Raw genomic sequence first — 20,346 nt, 5'->3', positions numbered from 1 at the left:
TAATTATTTAAAATTATAAAAACTTATTTTAGATGAAATTCTTGAATAATTACTTGTTTTTTTTAAGACAGTACAGCGTTCACATGAAATCGTTCATGAGCTATCATTTTGTTTACTAGCTGTAGTTTAGCATTATCTAACATTATCACAAACCGTCTGTATACCTACTATATGTTTGTGAAACATCAGCACATTTTCTTTCCAATCTTTAGTAGAACTGAACAACCTGTTAGCTGCCATTAAAATAGACCACTAGTTTGTGAAGCCCATTTTTACTTTCTGCCAAAGAAAACGGTTTGTACATCTAGAAAAAAATAAAATCCCACATTCTGATGATGAATTAAATAGTTTTTATAGATTTTAAAAGGTTTACTGAGGTTTGTGAGCACATGTGTGCCTGTGTGAGCACGAGTGTGAGTGAGCACGTGCGTGTCCTACTCAAGTGTGCCTTCAATTTTAATTTGATGCAACACTGTAAGGAGGTCTGGAGTAAAAAATAAAAGGTGGCTATTTATAGCGTGTGTGTGCGCATGTGTGTGTTTTGGAATGGTGTGATAAGCAGTGATGTCACTGATTCCATTTTTGGATTATGGGAATTCAGTGTGAGAGTGAAAGGGAGGAAAAGTGTAAGGAACTGAGAAATGGTGTGATCGCCATACTGACAATGTGATATTTAAGACCTGTAATCAGCCGTGTGTGTGTGCTTGTGTGTCTGTGTGTGGGTTTGTGTCTGTGTGTGTGTGTGTGCTTGTGTGTCTCTGTGTGTGCTTGAGTGTCTGTGTGTGTGTGTGTTTGTGTCTGTGTGTTTCGTTACTGCAGACATGTCTGTTTCGCACCAGCAACAGTTGCTACGGTTACCAGATGTTATGAATCTGCGTATAAATCTGTCTGTGTCTTCTCCTCTTATATCTGTAGGACGACGACTTTGAGGATGACATGACCATGAGAGAGGTGAGAACACACACACACACCTGCAGTGTGATTTTCTATCCTTTCTCTCTTATGGTGTAAAGGTTTCAGTGATATAAGTGGAGCATTATAATACTATTGCTAAAAGACACTATCAAAAACACTAAAAGAGTAACAGGAATGTCAACAATAATCATAATGACAATCATAATAATTAGAAAGTTAAGTATAAATATTCTAAATTTCAAACTGTCATTTTTATTTTATGGTGTGATATTTTCGCTATACAAATAAATTTTATTAAAATAATTTCAATTAATTACAAAAAATAAGTATTTTTAAGATTCACAGTAATACTAACAATAATAAGTTATACTAATATTAACAACAATATTATTATAATTATTCTTAATAGTATTTCCTTACTTTGCAATAATGATACCAAGTATAAATTAATCAAGGTACATTTTATTTAGCTCTGTTCCTCTTTTTTTGTGCACGTGCATAATTCAGTCAGCTGATTGGTTCTAATACTAGCGAGAAAAATGAAGTACGTTAGGTAGCCAAGTTCGCTGCCATGGAGAAGAGTGGGTTTTTTTCTCGCTTTTGTTTGGGTTGCTTTGTTTTTGTTGTCATTTCGCTTTTTTTTTTTTTTTGAAAGATGTTTTTTTTTTTTTCCCCCTTAGCTAGCTTTTTCTGTAGTGATGAACAATGTATGCCAAGTTTTATGTTTACGATGTAAACTTAGACTGATGTATTTCCTCATGATTTTTTAATGCTGTGACCCTTTAGCGTCACATGTCACATCAGTATTATGAAGAAAAATAAATACTAGAACATAGTCAATGTCTTTCTCTTGTTTGTTCTAGATCGCTGAGTGGGAGGAGCAACAGCTTGACGAGCAGGTGAATTTCAACAACTGTAAGATTGACCCCGCCCCCTTCCAGCTGGTGGAGCGCACCTCACTGCACAAGGTGTGTGGGATTTCTGAATAGTTCTAATAAATAAAATGTCTATTAGTTTTGATTAATCTTTCTCTCTCTCTCACACACACAGACACACACACACACAGACTTATTTCTAACACACTTTTTCCAGTGTCACCAGAGGCAATAGAAAATTAGTGCTCATTAAGATTCTCTCTGCAGTATTACACACACTCTCAAGGGGTGAATGGGCACATAACATGGACACACACACACACACTCAGAAAGAAACCTCATTCCCTCTTGCCGCAAGCAATGGATGTGCCTAATGTCCTCCATTCATCCCCTTCAAAACACACACAGACACACACACTCTCTCTCTCCTCCAGCCTAATTTCCTCATCCTGCTCTTTAAATATTTAGGGGAGAGATTTTAGCACAAATCCATCATGTGCGCGCACACACAGGTCTCTCTGTGTATTGAGCTGTTTACTGCCCTCAGTTGCTTAAAACCTTTCCTGTTTGTTGCCTCTGTAATGATGCTGTAGCCGTCACCATGGGAACGATAATCCATAGGCGTGAAGTCAGAGGTTTAGATAAGTCTAATCAAAATATTAACACCTGATGAAGGTAATTAAAGGCCTCAGATCACATTTCGGTCTCTAATCGCACTGAAGCCCAATGATGCAAAGGTTTTATTTGCACAGCAGGAATACAAACACTGAGGGAATTAAATGTGAGTTAATCAATGTTTCATCATATTTCAGACACACACCATTTTCTCTTTGTTGGGTTTGGACCACGCTTACGTCACCAGCATCGGGCGTCTCATAGGGGTCGTGTCACTCCGAGAGGTGAGTGAACCATGATGTAAACTTTCACATGCCAGACTGGATTTTAGCTTCCTGGGGAATATCAAAGATAGAAAAATGCTTCTGATGTTGATGTTAATGAGCTTAGCATCAATTTCCATACAATATAAAGATTGAATATTGAAACAAAATGCAAGCTCATGTTGTTAGAGTTTGCTCAGTTGATGTTCTCTAGCAAGGTATTCAGTTGGTAAAATTCTAGCAAGTAAAATGCAAACAAAACAAGAAGATGCATAAATGTAAAGTTACAGAACAAGAACAGGATATAGAGTAACTGTAAAACTATCCACAATTGAATATTTATTTATTTATTTATTTATTTTTTTTGCTAAAATCTTTATTTAAAATGAGAAAAATGAAAAAATATTCCAACCTCTGTGTTTTTCCTCATTAATAGAGAAATCTCATAATTAGAAACAGTCAGAAATAATTCTTCCTGAACTGCTTCTGTGGCATTTCTTTCTACTGCTTCTTTTATTATTTTTTTTTTTTGCACTGCTGTTGAAAATTAATATTTGTGTTATTCATGGTAATACTTAAATTTGGTTTCAATCTTCACATTTTGTTTAATGAGTAACTATATGAATGTTTTTTTTTATTTATATTTATGATATTAACATTAAGGACTTAATTTGATTAAAGCTTCTTTGCAGCTACAGTTTGTATTTATTTAACTGTTATAGCATCTGTAGGCTAATCTGGTTTATCTGGGCATGTGGTAGCCTAGCGGTTAAGTTGTTGTGCTACCAGGTTGTGAGTTTGATCCCAGGTTCACCTAGCTGAGCACGGCTCAGTTGTATAAAAATGAGAATGTCAGTCACTCTGGTGTCTGCTAAATGCTGTAAATGTAATTATAATTTGTGTGAAATCTGTGTTGTAGCTGCGTAAGGCCATCGAGGGTTCGGTGACGGTGAAGGGGGTGAAGGTGCGCCCCCCACTGGCCAGCTTCAGGGACAGCGGCACCAGCAGCAGTGACGCTGAAGTGACTGAGCTCCACAAACTGTGGAGCCGCCACACCAACATGACGCTGCCGAGGGACCATCAGCCGTCCGACTCGGACGAGAAATCTCAGTAAAAAAACAAAACAAAAAAAACAGTGAAAGAAAAGATGAGGGAGAACGGACGAAAGGAGTTTTGGATAATGCTCGTAATTAATGTACAAATTATTTTGTCTGTGTGTTTTTCTACGAAAGCTGAAGAGCTCCACACTTCTAGGTTTTTCTTTCTGTAAAGTTCTGTATTCAGGTCGCTGGTGAACGCTTGGCAAAACGGATTTTAAGCTCATCTTTCATGTCCCGCCTCTTCTGCACTGATTCACTGGTTTCGAAAAAAGGGGCTTTCCAATGCTAACACTTCCTGAATGCGAACAATTTTAGACAAAACTACATAGTCGCTATTCTTCTCTCGTTCTTCCTCCTATCTTTCATCTTTTGCATTTTTTACATAGAGTCTTCCTATTGTATGCATTCTGATGCTAGATACAGTTACAAAGTGATATTTTGCAATATTTACACACTTTTTAATGAGCGCTTTTAAATTTCATGCCTGCATACGCACCTTTCGTCTTTTCTCTTTGTAAACTAAAAGAGCAACACTCCTGTTGTTGTTTAACTTATTCTTAAATGCTAATTAATATCTGTAATTTATGGATTGTTTGTACACTAACCGCTCGTTTGATTTTTAATTCTTATGCAATTATCAAAAACAGACATTTAATATTGTTCTCATTAACTGTGATGCACTTTGTTATAAAAAAGTTCTTTTTTTTCCCTCAAAATTTACCAACACTACAAAATTTAAATATCGATTATTAATTATCAGAATTTTCAATTAACTGATTTTTTTAAATTTATTTATAAAATTATGCTCATTTGGAATCGTTTGTAAAAGCTAAAAATCAATGTCCAAGCTGATCTTTTCCATATCTGTGTTCATTTTTTTACTTCAGCTGAATTTAACATTCCAGTCTATTGTCCATGTCCTGGTCTGAACACTGAGAGAACTTGTAGAACCTTTTGTTGGGTCTGAAGAACCTAAGGTTTCAATTTCCAGATTTGTTCCTGAAGGAACCTGTCTGCATCTCATCATCTCATTAGAGGAGAACCTGGTCTTTCATATGTTGGGTCAGATGTTCTTACTTCCTGCAGAATATTCCTCTTAGGTAAGATTTCCAGAATCTCATATGATCTTCTTTTGGGTTTGAAGAATCTGTGGTTCTTTTGATGTGCTCTTCAAAGAAGTTGTCCATGTCTCGTCATCTCAGATCCGGAGAGTCTTTCATATTGGCTCACATTGTCTTACTTCCTGCTGATTTTTCCTTGTCCATGGTTTTCAGTATCTCATGCGATCTTCTTTGGGTCTGTAATATATGAAAGTTGCAACGTTACTCCACAGTTCCTTGACTTGCTTGCCAGTGCAGAGCCCAGACACTCCATTCCAGTCAGACACTCCAACATCTTGCTGAATACTTGCTTGATTAAATGTTTGTGGTATCTTTAGGACCCAAGGTTCCAGTATTCAAAAGACACTTTTCAAGCACAACCTAGTCGTGCATATCCCATGTTCTGTTTAATATTCTCCTGATGGATCTGGTGTAAGATCTCACATTTAGTCTGTTGATCAAACAACTTACATTTTCAAATGCCCAATATATTCCTTCAGGAACCAACAGAAGACCTGGTCATTCTCATTAGGTGGTTCTGATGTTCATTTCATCTGTTAAAATGTTCAATGATTCCAAGTTTTCAAATTTTTCTCATATAGCCAGTCAACTTTTTGGGCTGTTCAACTGCAATGCAACTTTGGGACACAAATTTGAGCGGGTTCCTCAAGGAACAGCCAGGGACGATGAATTCAAAGTACCTGTGATTCTCAGATCCCAAGATTTTCTTGAATTTCAGCATATCTATGTTTTGCTTCTTCTCATGAAGAGCATGTCATTCAGGTCACTCACCTCCTGGCTTAGACACCTTCTAGTTCCTGTTAAAAATTCCTTATATTGCATATTTGGTGCTCAGATCTCAAATTGTTCTTTGAGGAACTCGACCATATTTTGGTCGATCCAAAAGATCAGATTCTCATTTTTCATGTCTTGGATTTAGGTCTTCCTGTTGAAGGTCTCAGTGCTTCCAGATTTTTAAAATAATTACATCACTTTCATTTACCCTTGGTTCTAATGTTTATACATTCTTGGTAGTCTTAAGTATCTAGATAACCACAAATCAGACATGGAACAAGACTTTGGTGGTCTTTCAGGATTTCCTGATTTAGGTGTCTATGGTCTAGCAGTGCTTTTCTGTTGGTCAGTAAAGCTCAGGTCTACCAGTTAATCACAATCTTAACTTCGGTTCCCTTTTCTGTTCAGATACCATGCGGGCCAAGCGCAGGAAATGTGGGTGGGGTTAAAAATAGTCCAGAGCACTGATTAAACAAAGTCTTTAATCGTTCATTTAGTGCTTTTTTATGATCTCTCTTAGCTGTTATTTACATTTTGTTTGCTGTGTAAAATCTGCCCTCTATTCACTATGCATGCTGCCTACATAGGGTACAACATAATGGTGCTGGAAACCCTAGTTAGTGCACTGCATTCACAATAAAATGCCTTTTGAGATTATTCAAGGGAAAACGCTTCGGTTTTTCACAAGTTTGGACTGTCTCCTTCTGCTGAGACGATAGTATTCGCATATCTATTTGTCTTTACTAAGCCAGAATCAAAGATTTGGTTTAGCATCAAATAAAATTGACCCATTTTGCGTAACTAGTCTCTAACCCGACTACCTCCACTGAAACTCTTGCTTTCACAGATTCAGGAAGGTTTTTTTTGGGGGTTTTTTTTCCGAGGGCAGCATAAATCCCATTTTTGAATCAGGAATTGAGCCGTGCTGTACCAACTGGTGGAAAATCCTTAATAGTTCGGATGCTTTAATACAGTTTTTTAGACAAGGTCCAAGTAGAAATACATTTTAGGTACTCGTCAATGCCGAAGGGAGTAACATATTTAGTATTAATCCTACACTGCTATAATCCTGTATAACACCACCAGCTATCTTGTAGCATTAAAAAGAAGCACATTAGCTAGCTACATTAGTTAGCTTGGTTCATTTAGGGTTGCGTTTCAGGTAGTCTGGTCAACAACGTATGCTCGGATTATCACATAGTATCACATCGTATCAGATGTTTGTCACGACGCAGTTTTACAACTATGAGCAATTGAACATGAGCGATATCCAATGCATCTCCAGTCGCTGGGTATCTAAAGTGTGGACAGGATGCCAATCTACAGTATCTAACTGCATGCCTTAACATGAGTTGAGTTGTGTAATAAATAAGTCATTGCATGTTGGAGGGTTTGTTAAATCAAAAACGGCAAATACAGTATTCGCAAAGAATTTCAAGTATTTTTGCCTTGTGCATTTCTAATTGTCTTCTAGATCAAGAAACAGATATGGATGCTCTTCTTTCTTTATTGTCTTATTTGTCATTGTGGATGTTTTTGTCATGTTATCCAGTGCTTAATATATATTAATATTTTTATGATTGTACTTTTTTGTTTGTTAAATCAACGATTCTGATTTTAATTCTTGATTCTGACAACTGTCCATTACTCTCCCTCTGACCAATACGCTCGGGTATGGTTTGGTGTTGGGCTTTTTTTTTTCCTAAATGGCGCACCTTATAGCTATGATTTAAAATGTTTGATATTAGGTTTACAGATTTAATATATTTGTCTTCTAACATATCAGTACTGGAATGATCGCGTATTAACGTAAGATCCGATCAAAATTTTTTGTTTGTTTGTTTGCTTGTTTGTCTGTTAATGACTCCAGTCCCAACAGGGAAACGTGCTAGGTAGCGTTACTCTGAAATCTTGAGCGAATGTTAAGCTTTGTATGACGAAGTGCCTAAAAACATATAATTTTTCAAAAGTGTTGTAAATATCTACACACTGATACCCACAATGTTGATTTTATTTATTTATTTTTTTTTTATTTCTTACACTCCATTACACACATTTCATTTCAACTTGGGTATCCATAGCAACCAGTTCTCGTCTTTATCGTCTTAACAAGACACTGAAAAAAAAAAATCATGATCAGCCTTTTATTTATTTCTTCAGTTGCCTTTTGTGTTTTCATCTCACTTGTTTTTAATCACAAGTGCATATTAGCACAATAGCAATCGATCGAGCAGAGCAATAGGAATTCTTCTTTTGGTGTTGTTAATGTTATAATATTGTTATCTCAAAACGAATGACTCTGTGCAATAACGAATGTTTCTTTTTGAGAGAGAGAGAGTGTGTGTGTGTGTGTGTGACTGTGATTAAGCCTCGACATGGATGACAGAGGACATTATTTTTGTAAAGAACTGATGCTACGGTACGCACTGAGGCTCTGTTTGTCACATCAGCTGATGGAAAAAGCACAGAGTGTTGAGGGAATTCTTGTTCGGAAAAACCACTGGCACTAAAAAAGTAAATACACACACACACAAAGATGTGTCCATTTCTTCAGACAACAAAAGGATTGTTTCATATCAGGGATGAATAAAGAGAATTTAACATAATCAGCAATTGTTTTGTCTTTTGTTGTGTGAGAATATCGATTGACTTATTTTATTTTTTTGTTTATTTTCATTTTTTATTATATTTGTCATCTTATTTTCTTTTTTTATTTGTATCCTTATCCTTGTATTTTATTTGTCTTGCTTTTTGTCTCCTGAGTTTTTAATGTGTAAACAGCACGTGCTCCAAACGAAGTGTGTGTCTGTGACTGCGTGCACGCGTGTCTGTGTGTGCGCGTCTGTGTGTACACATGTCAGTCCCTGTTGCACGTTCCTGATTCCTCATTGGCCAGGACTGACCTGCGATGAAGTCACTGAAGGTTGTGATTGGATGTGTAATGCAGCAGTGCTACTGATCCCCGGGATGCTTCAGGTGCGACATTACTCCAGAGAGAGAGAGAGAGAGAGAGAGATGAAGGTGTTGCACTGTCTCTCACTCTATATATACATTTTTACATGTTGCTCACTTTGTCTGTCTGTCTCTTTTGGTCTCATTATTCTAGCTATCTATCTAGCTATCTATTGTATCAAGCTATCTATCTATCTAGCAATGCTTTTCTGGCTGCTATATGTTTTCTGTCTGTCTGTGTCTCTCTCTCTGCCATTGTGTGTAAATAATGACAGTCTGCTGTGATAGCCATTTTTTTCAGTTGTGGGTGTGCTGGTGTATTTTTTCAGATTTTAACAAACCGATATATGTATTTGTAAAGGCCAGTGTGTGGAAATGTATAAATTGAAGTTGAAAAGGTTAATTTTCAGGTTGAAAAGGGCAGAAGGATATTGGATATGTGGGATTTAAAAAGATCTGAGCTGTCTGAAGCTGTTTGTAGTGAAATAAACCAAGAAAACTTTTTATTTTTACTTTAATATTAAACAACTAATGTTTTTAGTCAACAGCAGCTCTCTGAATTTGTGTATCACCTGGATTTCAGTTTATTTACATTCAATCAAATGAAGTCAAACAAAAAAAATCTAGTCAAACTGATAAACGGATATGGTGTTATTGTAAGGCTAATAAGAATAATTTCACAGTTCGAAAATTCACAACAAAACACTACAATACATAACATAGGCATGTGGTAGCCTATGATTATGGTGTTGGTCTACCAATCGGAAAAGTTGTGAGTTGATCCCAGGTCCAACAAGCTGCCACTGTCGGGCCCCTGGGCAAGGCCCTTAACCCTCAGTTGCTCATTTGTTTAAAAAAAATTAGATAATGTAAGATGCTCTGGATAAGGGCATCTACCAAATGCTGGAAATGTAATGTGACAATACACTACAAAACACAACAGTACAGTACAGTACACTACAATACACAAAACACAACAGTACAGTGCAATACACTACAGTACACTACAAAACACAACGATACATAGCAATACAGAACAATATACTACAATACAGCACAATACACAACAATAGACTCCTACAATACAGGACAATACATTAGAACCAGGCTATTCACTTGCCGGATTCAGCCCTAAAAACATTTCTATAATAAATTCAGTTCAGTCAGACAAAGAACCCTACAGTTATGAAGTGACACATGTCTGTTCCGTTCAGCACGACCTGCAGTCGTGACGTAAGGCGAATGGCATGAGCAGCCTCTTCTGTGAGACGTGATGACTGACAGGATGAAGACAGATGAGAAATTTTGTTAGTATAATTTATTATGTTTATTTCCTCCTTACAACAAATATTGGGAAATTCTCTGAAACCTCATTAACCCTTCTCTACTACCCTAGCTCTACTGTACTTACATGTGTGAATCGTCACTGCAAAAGAAAAAATAAATAATTTCTCTCATTAGAAGGCAGCTTAGATGTTTGCCAATTGTTTAGATGGCTGTTGTAGTTTAATAGACTTACTAAAATAATTTCTTTTGACAAAAATACCATGAAACAATGTTATTGTGCATATTGTGACCTTTATCTGCACTTAAGTCTCAGTTCATTCGTTCATTCATTTTCTACCGCTTATCCGAACTATTCTTGGGTCACGGGGAGCCTGTGCCTATCTCAGGCGTCATTGGGCATCAAGGCAGGATACACCCTGGACGGAGTGCCAACCCATCGCAGGGCACACACACTCTCATTCACTCACACACTGCGGACAATTTTCCAGAGATGCCAATCAACCTACCATGCATGTCTTGGACCAGGGGAGGAAACCGGAGTACCCAGAGGAAACCCCCGAGGCATGGGGAGAACATGCAAACTCCACACACACAAGGTGGAGGCAGGAATAGAACCCCCAACCCTTGAGGTGTGAGGCAAACGTACTAACCACTAAGTGAGTTAAATGAGTTAAATTCTATGATAAATGAGTCTACACTACAATACAGGACAAGACACTAGAATACAGGACAATACACTACAATACAAGACAAGACACTACAATACAGGACCATACACTAGAAGACAGGGCAAGACACTACAATACAGGACAATACACTACAAATTAGGGCAATACTCTAGAAGACAGGACAAGACACTAGAAGACAGGACAAGATACTACAATACAAGACAAGACACTACAATACAGGACAATACAATACAAATTAGGGCAATACACTAGAAGACAGGAAAATACACTACAAGGCAGGACAATGCACTAGAAGACAGAACAATGCACTAGAAGACAGGACAGGACACTACAATACAGGACAATACATTACAATACGGAACAAGACAGTACAATACACTGCAAGACCCATTATATTGGAAAATTCTCTTAAACCTCATTAACCCTTCTCTACTACCCTAGCTCCACTTACATGTGTGAATCGTCATTCTCACACATGGATGTCATTAAAACGAGTAATCACACATCATACCTCACAGCCCAGCACCTGAACCACTGTGTGTGTATTGTGCTGATAACATATACACCCAATTTCACTGCTTTTGCAAAATCTAAGAAAAAATATCTAATTTCTCTCAATAGAAGGCAGCTTAAATGTTTGCCAATATTTGAGATGGCTGTTGTAGTTTAAATAGGCTTACTAAAATAATTTATTTTTACAAAAATTCCATGAAACAGTGTTATTGTGCATATTGTGACTTTTTTATGTGCACTTAAGTCTTAGTTAAATGAGTTAAATTCTATGATGAATGAGTGTGATATGTCAGAGGTCGAGGTCAGAGGTCGATGATCGACTTTGTGGTTGTTTCATCTGACCTCCGGCCGTATGTCTTGGACACTCGGGTAAAGAGAGTGGCGGAGCTGTCAACTGATTCCCACCTGGTGGTGAGTTGGATCCGATGGCGGGGGAGGAGGTTGGACAGACTTGGCAGACCCAAACGTACTGTGAGGGTCTGCTGGGAACGTCAGAGAGATCTTCAAATCCCACCTCCGGCAGAGCTTTAACCAGATCCCGAGGGAGGTTGGAGACATTGAGTCCGAGTGGACCATGTGCTCCACCTCCATTGTCGACGCGGCTGCTCGGAGCTGTGGTCATAAAGTCTCCGGTGCCTGTCGTGATGGCAATCCCTGAACCCGGTGGTGGACCCTGGAAGTAAGGGAGGCCGTCAAGCTGAAGAAGGAGTCCTATCGAGCCTGGTTGGCTCGCGGGACTCCGGAGGCAGCTGATAGGTACCGGAGGGCAAAGCGGGCTTCAGCCCGGGTGGTTGCGGAGGCAAAAACTCGGGTCTGGGATGAGTTCGGTGAGGCCATCGAGAAGGACTATCGGTCGGCCACGAAGAAATTCTGGCAAACCGTCCGCTGCCTCAGGAGGGGGAAGCAGTGCCCTGCACACACTGTTTACAGTGGCAGTGGGAATCTGCTGACTTCGACTGGGGACATTCTCGGACATTGGAAGGAGTACTTCAAGGATCTCCTCAACCCCAACGACATGTCTTCCACTGAGGAAGCAGAGGCCGAGGGCTCAGTTGTGGACTCGTCGATCCCCCAAGCTGAGGTCACTGAGGTAGTTGAGAAACTCCTCAGTGGCAAGGCACTGGGGGTGGATGAGATTTGCCCTGAGTACCTCAAGTCTCTGGATGTTGTGGGGCTGTCTTGGTTGACACACCTCTGCAACATCGCGTGGCAGCTGGGGACAGTGCCTCTGGACTGGCAGACTGGGGTGGTGGTCCCTCTGTTTAAGAAGAGGGACCAGAGGGTGTGTTCCAACTACAGGGGATCACACTCCTCAGCCTCCCCGGAAAAGTCTATGCCAGGGTACTGGAGAGGAGAATTCGGCCAATAGTCAAACCTTGGATTCAGGAGGAACAATGCGGGTTTCGTCCCGGTCGTGGAACATTGGACCATTTCTATACCCTTGCCAGGTTGCTGGAGGGTTCATGGGAGTTTGCCCAACCAGTCCACATGTGCTTTGTGGATCTGGAGAAGGCATTCGACTGTGTCCCTCGTGGCAACCTGTTGGGGGTGCTCTGGGAGTATGGGGTCTGGGGCCCTCTGCTAAGGGCTGTCCGGTCCCTATATGACCGGAACAGGAGTTTGGTTCGCATTGTCAGCAGTAAGTCAGACTTGTTCCCGGTGCATGTTGGACTCCGGCAGTGCTGCCCTTTGTCGCCGGTCCTGTTCATTATTTATATGGACAGGATTTCTAGGCGCAGTTGGGGGCCGGAGGGAGTCCGGTTTGGGGACCACAGGATTTCGTCTCTGCTTTTTGCAGATGATGTCCTGTTGGCTTCCTCAAATCAGGACCTTCAGCGTGCACTGGGATGGTTTGCAGCCAAGTGTGAAGCGGCATGGATGAGAATCAGCACCTCCAAGTCCAAGGCCATGGTTCTCAGCCAGAAAAGGGTGGCTTGCCCCCTCCAGGTTGGTGGAGAGCCTCTGCCTCAAGTGGAGGAGTTTAAGTATCTTGGGGTCTTGTTCATGAGTGAGAGAAGGATGGAGCGGGTGATCGACATGGTCTGTTGTGGTGAAGAAAGAGCTGAGCCGTAAGGTGAAGCTCTCTATTTACCAGTCGATCTATGTTCCTACCCTCACCTATGGTCATGAGCTTTGGGTCATGACCGAAAGGACAAGTTCCCGGATACAGGCAGCCGAAATGAGTGTCCTCCGTAGGTGGCTGGGCGCTCCCTTAGAGGTAGGGTGAGGAGCTCGGTCACTCGGGAGGAGCTCAGAGTAAAGCCACTGCTCCTCCACATCGAGAGGAGTCAACAAGAGGAGTCAACTGTTCTGGATGCCTCCTGGACGCCTCCCTGGGGAGGTGTTCCAGGCATGTCCAACTGGGAGGAGGCCCCGGGGAAGACTTAGGACACGCTGGAGGGACTATGTCTCTCGGCTGGCCTGGGAACGCCTCAGTATTCCCCCGGAAGAGCTGGAGGAAGTGTCTGGGGAGATGGAAGTCTGGGCATCCCTGTTTAGACTGCTGCCCCTGCGACCCGGCGTGTGATTATGGCTCTCTGATTTACCCATTTGAATGTAGAAAAAGTCTACTTGGGCATCTTACAATGTATTGATGCTGTTTCAAAATACAACACAGGCATGTATAAATGTAGGAAAAAAGCTTACTTGGGTGTCTTATGGAGTAAAAATATGGGCTCCTATATTGTTGTTCTGTCATCACTCACATTGTAAGCTAGATCTCTCTGGCACCTCATTTGGAATGTTTTTCATGAACTGGCCCAAATAACAAACTAATTGAATAGCCCTGCACTAGAAGACAGGGCCATACAGGACAGGGCAATACAGGACAGGACACTACAATACAGCACAATACACTACATTACAGGACAATACACTACAGGTTAGGGCAATACACTACAATACAGGACAAGACACTACAATATAGGACAAGACACTACATTACAAGACAATACACTACAAGGCAGGACAATACACTAGAAGACAAGACAGGACAAGACACTAGAATACAGGACAATACACTACAAGGCAGGACAATGCACTAGAAGACAGAACAATACACTAGAAGACAGGACAAGTGACTGCAATACATTACAATACACTACAAGGCAGGACAATACAATACAGGACAAGACAGTACAATACACTACAATACACTGCAAGACACAGAGAGCAGACAGAGCATTGCTGCCCAGTACACGGTTCTGTCTGGCGATTAAAGACATGAATGCCACTCTCTAAAGACAAAAACAGCACCATTTTGGATACACATTATTGGCCACTGCATACTTTTTTCAAGCCGCCATCTTGTATCAAGACAGTTAGTGTCATAGCTGCTGTTACAGAAAATTCATCAACACATTCTGACCAATCACAATTTAGCATGAATTTCTTTTGACTTTGATGTTAACGTTGTTTTTAAGATTAAAAATGATGGCGGAAAGATTTTATGTTTGAAGCCATGTTGTTGAGCTGTGTGGGGTTTATGAGCTGTGACGAGCGTGAGATTTAGTTTTTGTGTTCATAAAACGTGTGTCAGGTCAATTAACATCTAGAAGCTTACTGGCAACAAACACACACACACACACACACACACACACACACCATAATTTTATAATACAGAATGTCCTGTGTTTAAGTGTCTGTGGGTGCTGTTACATTAAAAACTTTTACAGAAACACATACAATACAATAGTATTTATATTTATTTAATAATTGTTTATATCTTTCTTGTATAAAAGTAGAAAACATTAAATTGTATGTTGTGCACTAGTAAACAGCATGAAATAATGAATGATGGCTTTACTATCTGTGGTTAAACACTTCATTTCCAACATGCTTACGCTAACTCCACTTACTTGCTTGCTGCTAGCTAATATCCATCACTAGTATTGTTAGCATATTGATCAATCAGTTTTAGGTAAAACTGAAACTGCTCAGCACAATCAAATAAATCCAGTATCTGAATTTACAAAGGATCACTTTATTTGCATACTTTTATCTGTGCTAAGTGAGCTAAGTTATATCTGCCCATAAATTAGCATTGTTTGCATGTTTTGTAAAGTTTATTTCAGATAATTAATGCAAATTTGAGGTTACATTAACTTTTAAAATTAGGAAGTCGGGAAATTAGCGAGTCAGGAATTAGCAAACATCTAACAACACTAATGGAGAACTTACTAAAGGTACAATACATGCAGCTAATTTGATAAAACAAACCAACAAAGAAATTAGCAAGCTATTGCATGCTAAGTGCTAAAGGTAACTGAAAACTAGCCTATGCTAAATTAATAATGTGTTAAATGCCTTCTTATAAATATTAAAATATAAGTAGTATAGATACATTTTGACTGTGCCAATGCTAGCTGTGCTAATATAGTAATACTCCAGGTTCATTCAAACATTTCCCATCAGCGCGTTGCGCTGCATTTGCCTTTTTTGGGTGTTTTTTTTATTGCCAAATGTCAGAGGTTAGAAGAGGTGAATTGAAAGGTCAGAAGGACCGTTTCAGGGATGTGATGAGGATCTGGACATGCTTTTCACACTGATCACGAGCACGCCCTCTGGCGTCAGAGTCCCGCTAACAGACAGAGGGTCCATGTCCTCTGGCAGCAAAGACTTGTGGGTAAATTTGTCCATGACACTGCCATCATCTCCAACCTGTGAGACAGGAAGAGCAGAGACACAACCTTTAATGTTTACATTATTATAAATACAGGCGAATTTATATATTACATAACATAAATACATAATCTATAACAAATAAACATTGTTATTTTTAAGTAACCAAATGTGAAACTTTCTTGTTAATAATTTGGAACATAATTTGTTTTAATTGTTCAAAATTTAAGACCCTTAATTTTAAGGTTGCAACATCATTAAAAAAAATTTTATAATTTGTTTTTCTTTAATAGTTAGTTTGTTGACAAGAACAACTCACTAAAAACAAAGGAAAAATTATGCTGTAACAATTACCCACACATGCACAAATATATATAAAGTATATATGTTTAGGAGTTGTACAAAAATCAGAACTTCTTACAGAGGAATTTTCTACCAATCGTCTAGCAGAATATCTTTTAGTTGATTTAGAGAGGTTGGAGCAATGAACCTGCTTCTCATTCTTCTCTCCAAAATTTACTACATTGGTTTGATGATATTCAAGTCAGGTGATTATGGTGGCCAGGGAAGACGCTAAAGTTTATAGTGGTGCTCCTCAAACCAAGACTAAACTGTTTTGGATGTTTGTATAGGCACATTATCATCATGCACCTGATCACATAGAATTCTCCAATACTAACTGGCAGTAACACGCAAATCATGTATGCTAATGAAGAGGTGGTAGAATACCAAGATATGGTCACTCAAATGTTTACAGATCCACCACATGTCCTGCCATGCTTTGTATACAGTATGCAGTAATAATTGTGGAGATATTTGCTCTTGCAACACCAAAGAGTTGGGCTGTAAATGTTACAGATGTTCCTGCTAAACAATCCCCCACACTCTATCCCCTTTGGAAGTCTGGCCAGTCCTCCATTTCCATGTCTTAATCCAACCACTGTTGAGAACAACTTGTTTTATATTTAACGTAGACAATATATAGGAACCAAAAAATAAATAGATGATAATCACAACATTTATTTTGTCACAACAGCCTACACAAATAATATTAACCTTAATAACATTGGGTGTTCACATTATTTTGTCCAACCCATATAAATATATATGTATACCCTTATACAGTATATATATACTGTAGAATGTGTGTATACTGTAGAATGTGTGTGTGTACAAAATAAGAACCAGACCTTCTCCGCATGAATAACGATGCTGCTGTTGAAAGCCATCACCACTATATCATGTGGCTCAAATCGACTGACGTCAGCTGAAGTGTAATAATGATCATCCACCCAGATCGCTCCAGTACTGACTGTAACACACACACACACACACACAAGCACACAACAGTAATTACTGCCATCTCAAAGTAGATTATTTTCCTCTAGCGGCTCTTCCACTAGTGTTTTATTCCTTATGCAGCACAGCAACTTACCAATATTTACAATTTTCATTTATAGAACCTCATACTTTTTATCTATTTATAGTTACATTTAGTGAAATTAAGTTAATATAGCAAACTGTAGCTTGTTACTGTATGTTATAGAGAAACTTAGAGAAGCTTAAACTCTATGTTGGAAAACCTTTCAGTTTTACCTCTGAATGTTTCAAAGCTCTGACACTGGAGGCTCCTTCCACCTCATCAGAGCATCAGTGATTAGAGACATACATATACTTGTACTAGCTACTATAAGAAACTAGAAAGAGCTGGAGTGAGTGTGTTACTGTACTGTAATGTGTCTCTGTTTCACTGTGTGTGGGGGTGTGTGTCACCGGGTATGATTTCATGCCAATCTCACCCAGAGTGACTGAAGCTAATGTGGCTTTTAAGTGACACTGTACAAATATCTCTCTCTCTCTCTCTCTCTCTCTCTCTCTCTCTCTCTCTCTCTCTCTCTCTCTCTCTGTCTGTGTGTCTGTGTGTTTCTTGGCTACGCACACTCTCTCTCTTTGTTTGGTTCTGACTTTTTTTCTCTATATCAGTTGCCACCCCCCCTTTCTGTCTGGTTCTGTAACTCTCTCTCTCTCTCTCTCTCTCTCTCTCTCTCTCTCTCTCTCTCTGTATGATGTAATGGTGAGTCTGGAGCCTAAACTCTGATGAATGTTGTCTGGGGAGAAATAACGCAGTAGGAGAAAAATGGCCTCCTGCTCGTTCTCCTCAGAGCACTCACATCTCCTTCATAATTCAGATCTAGGTAAAGGCCTACGCTAAGTCCAATATTTTACAATATTTTTTTAATATAGATTATTACAAACCATACAATTTAGAGCCATCTTTCACAGAAGTATCATACAAATCTTTCTTATCCTGTTTTGTTGTGAATTTATATCAAATTAATACGATTTTTTTAAAATATTTGTCTCGTTCATCAACTCCAGGTCTCACCGTGTGTGTCTCCATGGCTCCAGTCACCTTGGTAACCCTCTGTGTGGTATTTCTTGTCTCCCTGGCAACTTCCAAAAGTTTCTCTCTCACTAATGAATGACTCTGAGTCCCCTCTGTTACCCCCAAAAAGCACAGTCGCTCTCTGATCCAGGAAAGGAACGAAGAGGGGATCTGGTGGAGAAGAGGAAGCTTCTGTTTGGACGGATGTGACGCTGCTGCAGCTGTACCTCGCTGATGAACGAAATGAGGATGAGGATGAGCGAGAGGAAGAACAGCTGGTCATAGAAGACATTGTGCTGGATAAACCAGAAGTTAGTCTGTTGAAGCTGGAGAGCTTTGTGGGTCTGATTTAACCCTTGCCCCTGTGCATTGTGGGTCTGAATGGTGCTTTTCCTGTCTCCTTACATGGCCTTGCTCCTGGCACCGGAGCTCCCGGAATAACCAAAGAGCTGATAAGACCTGGAAAAAGCTCTTCAGGAGACACTTGAAAAAGAGCGGGAGATACAGAGGAACCAACCGACCATCACATCTCATCAACGTGCTCCACAAACCTGCTGCTTCTCTACTCAGGTGTAAATACCTGATTCCCATATCAAAAACTATTCAAGAATGCATTATCTTCTTCTCTTTTTATCGATTTCAAATGTATTTTATTCAAATTATACAGTATAGAACAGGTTTTATATACTTGTATGTATGTATGTCTGTATGTATGTCTGTATGTATGTATGTATGTATGTACTGTATGTACTGTATGTCTGTATGTCTGTATGTATGTATGTATGTATGTATGTATGTATGTATGTCTGTATGTATGTCTGTATGTATGTATGTATGTCTGTATGTATGTCTGTATGTATGTATGTATGTATGTATGTCTGTATGTATGTCTGTATGTATGTATGTATGTATGTCTGTATGTATGTATGTATGTATGTATGTATGTATGTATGTATGTATGTATGTATGTATGTCTGTATGTATGTATGTATGTATGTATGTCTGTATGTATGTATGTATGTCTGTATGTATGTATGTATGTATGTATGTCTGTATGTATGTATGTATGTCTGTATGTATGTATGTATGTCTGTATGTATGTATGTATGTATGTATGTATGTATGTATGTATGTATGTATGTACAACCCCCATTTCAGGATAAGTTGCATTAAAATCTAATAAAAATGGAATTTGGCCTTTATTTAATTAACACCAGCACAAATAAAGTTTTCCAGTGTTTTCTCTGACCAGCTACTGAGCAAATACATACAGTACAGCAATGCTGTAAATATTATTTGATTATTATATTAATAATTATTATTATTTGATCAGAAACGACGCTGACCTGTTAGTTCCTCAGGAGCTCTAGGTTGCACAATTCCACTCGACTACAAACTGTTGCAGAAAGGACATTATTTACATTTACATTATTTCCTGTCCAGTGTCAGCTAAATGAGGATGAGGTTCCGTTCTGAGTCTGGTTCCTCTCAAGGTTCCTTCCTCATATCATCTCAGGGAGGTTTTCCTTGCCACCATCACCTCTGGCTTGCTCATTAGAGATAAATAGTAACTTAATTTTAAACTTTAAACCTTTTAATAACACTTTTTCACCTGTGACCAGTGGACAATATTATTTGGGTTTTTTCAAGTGGAATTGTTCACTATTCTTGCTTCATACTTGATACAGTCTGTGGTCACTGTTGTCTAAATCTCCTCTTCATGATGAAGCATACATGTTTAGTAGGAAACAGATCTGGACTGCTGTCTGGCCAGTCAAGGACACTCACACTGGGTCTATGAAGCCCTGCTGTTGTAGCAGAAACAGAATGAGGTTTAGAATTGTCTTGCTGAAAGTAATCATGGACTTAATTTGGAAAAGTCGTCTTTATCTCAGTATATGTTCCTGTACAATCCAAATTTACGCCTCTGTGTCAATGGTTCCTTGTTGTTTTTCATGTAAGGACGTGCACAGTGGATTCCAGCCTTGCTGTACACAGATATTTTTCCAGATTCCATGAATCTTTTTACAATATTGTGTACTACAGATACTGAAAGACATCAATTCTTTGCAATCTTGTTTTTGAAATAACTAACAGTTCTCCCATGACCCATTTTTGACTGCAAATACACTGGTGGTGTAAAGGCAGATGGTGGACAAAATTAAGAGGATCCTGGACAATAGTAAACACTTCCTCCATGCCATACTGGCAAAATGGAGCTGCTTCTACTGTAGAC

General features: G+C 39.1%; 2 protein-coding genes across 2 annotated transcripts in view; one reads left to right on the top strand and one right to left on the bottom strand.

The window, feature by feature from the left end:
* The window catches only part of LOC132857646 (chloride channel protein 2-like), a 52,186-nt gene extending 43,917 nt beyond the window's left edge, over window positions 1–8,269 (top strand). Inside the window, exons 20-23 of the mRNA XM_060887603.1 lie at window positions 916–951; window positions 1,779–1,883; window positions 2,603–2,689; window positions 3,588–8,269. Of these exons, the coding sequence (XP_060743586.1) occupies window positions 916–951; window positions 1,779–1,883; window positions 2,603–2,689; window positions 3,588–3,782 (423 nt within the window). The 3' untranslated portion in view covers window positions 3,783–8,269. The remainder of the gene's footprint in view (window positions 1–915; window positions 952–1,778; window positions 1,884–2,602; window positions 2,690–3,587) is intronic.
* Window positions 8,270–14,878: 6,609 nt separating this feature from the next.
* hspb12 (heat shock protein, alpha-crystallin-related, b12) lies at window positions 14,879–18,458 on the bottom strand. The gene is made up of 3 exons (XM_060888641.1): window positions 18,111–18,458; window positions 16,915–17,036; window positions 14,879–15,763 (listed from the first exon to the last, which is right to left on the bottom strand). Exons 1-3 carry the CDS (start codon window positions 18,400–18,402, stop codon window positions 15,611–15,613), a joined length of 567 nt encoding a protein of 188 aa, XP_060744624.1. The 5' UTR covers window positions 18,403–18,458; the 3' UTR covers window positions 14,879–15,610.
* Window positions 18,459–20,346: the final 1,888 nt, after the last annotated feature.

This window comes from Tachysurus vachellii, chromosome 15 (assembly GCF_030014155.1).
Source record: "Tachysurus vachellii isolate PV-2020 chromosome 15, HZAU_Pvac_v1, whole genome shotgun sequence".
NCBI classification, from domain to species: Eukaryota; Metazoa; Chordata; class Actinopteri; order Siluriformes; family Bagridae; genus Tachysurus; species Tachysurus vachellii.
Note: the sequence above shows the minus strand (reverse complement) of the source record. Positions and strands in the feature narration are given on the sequence as shown.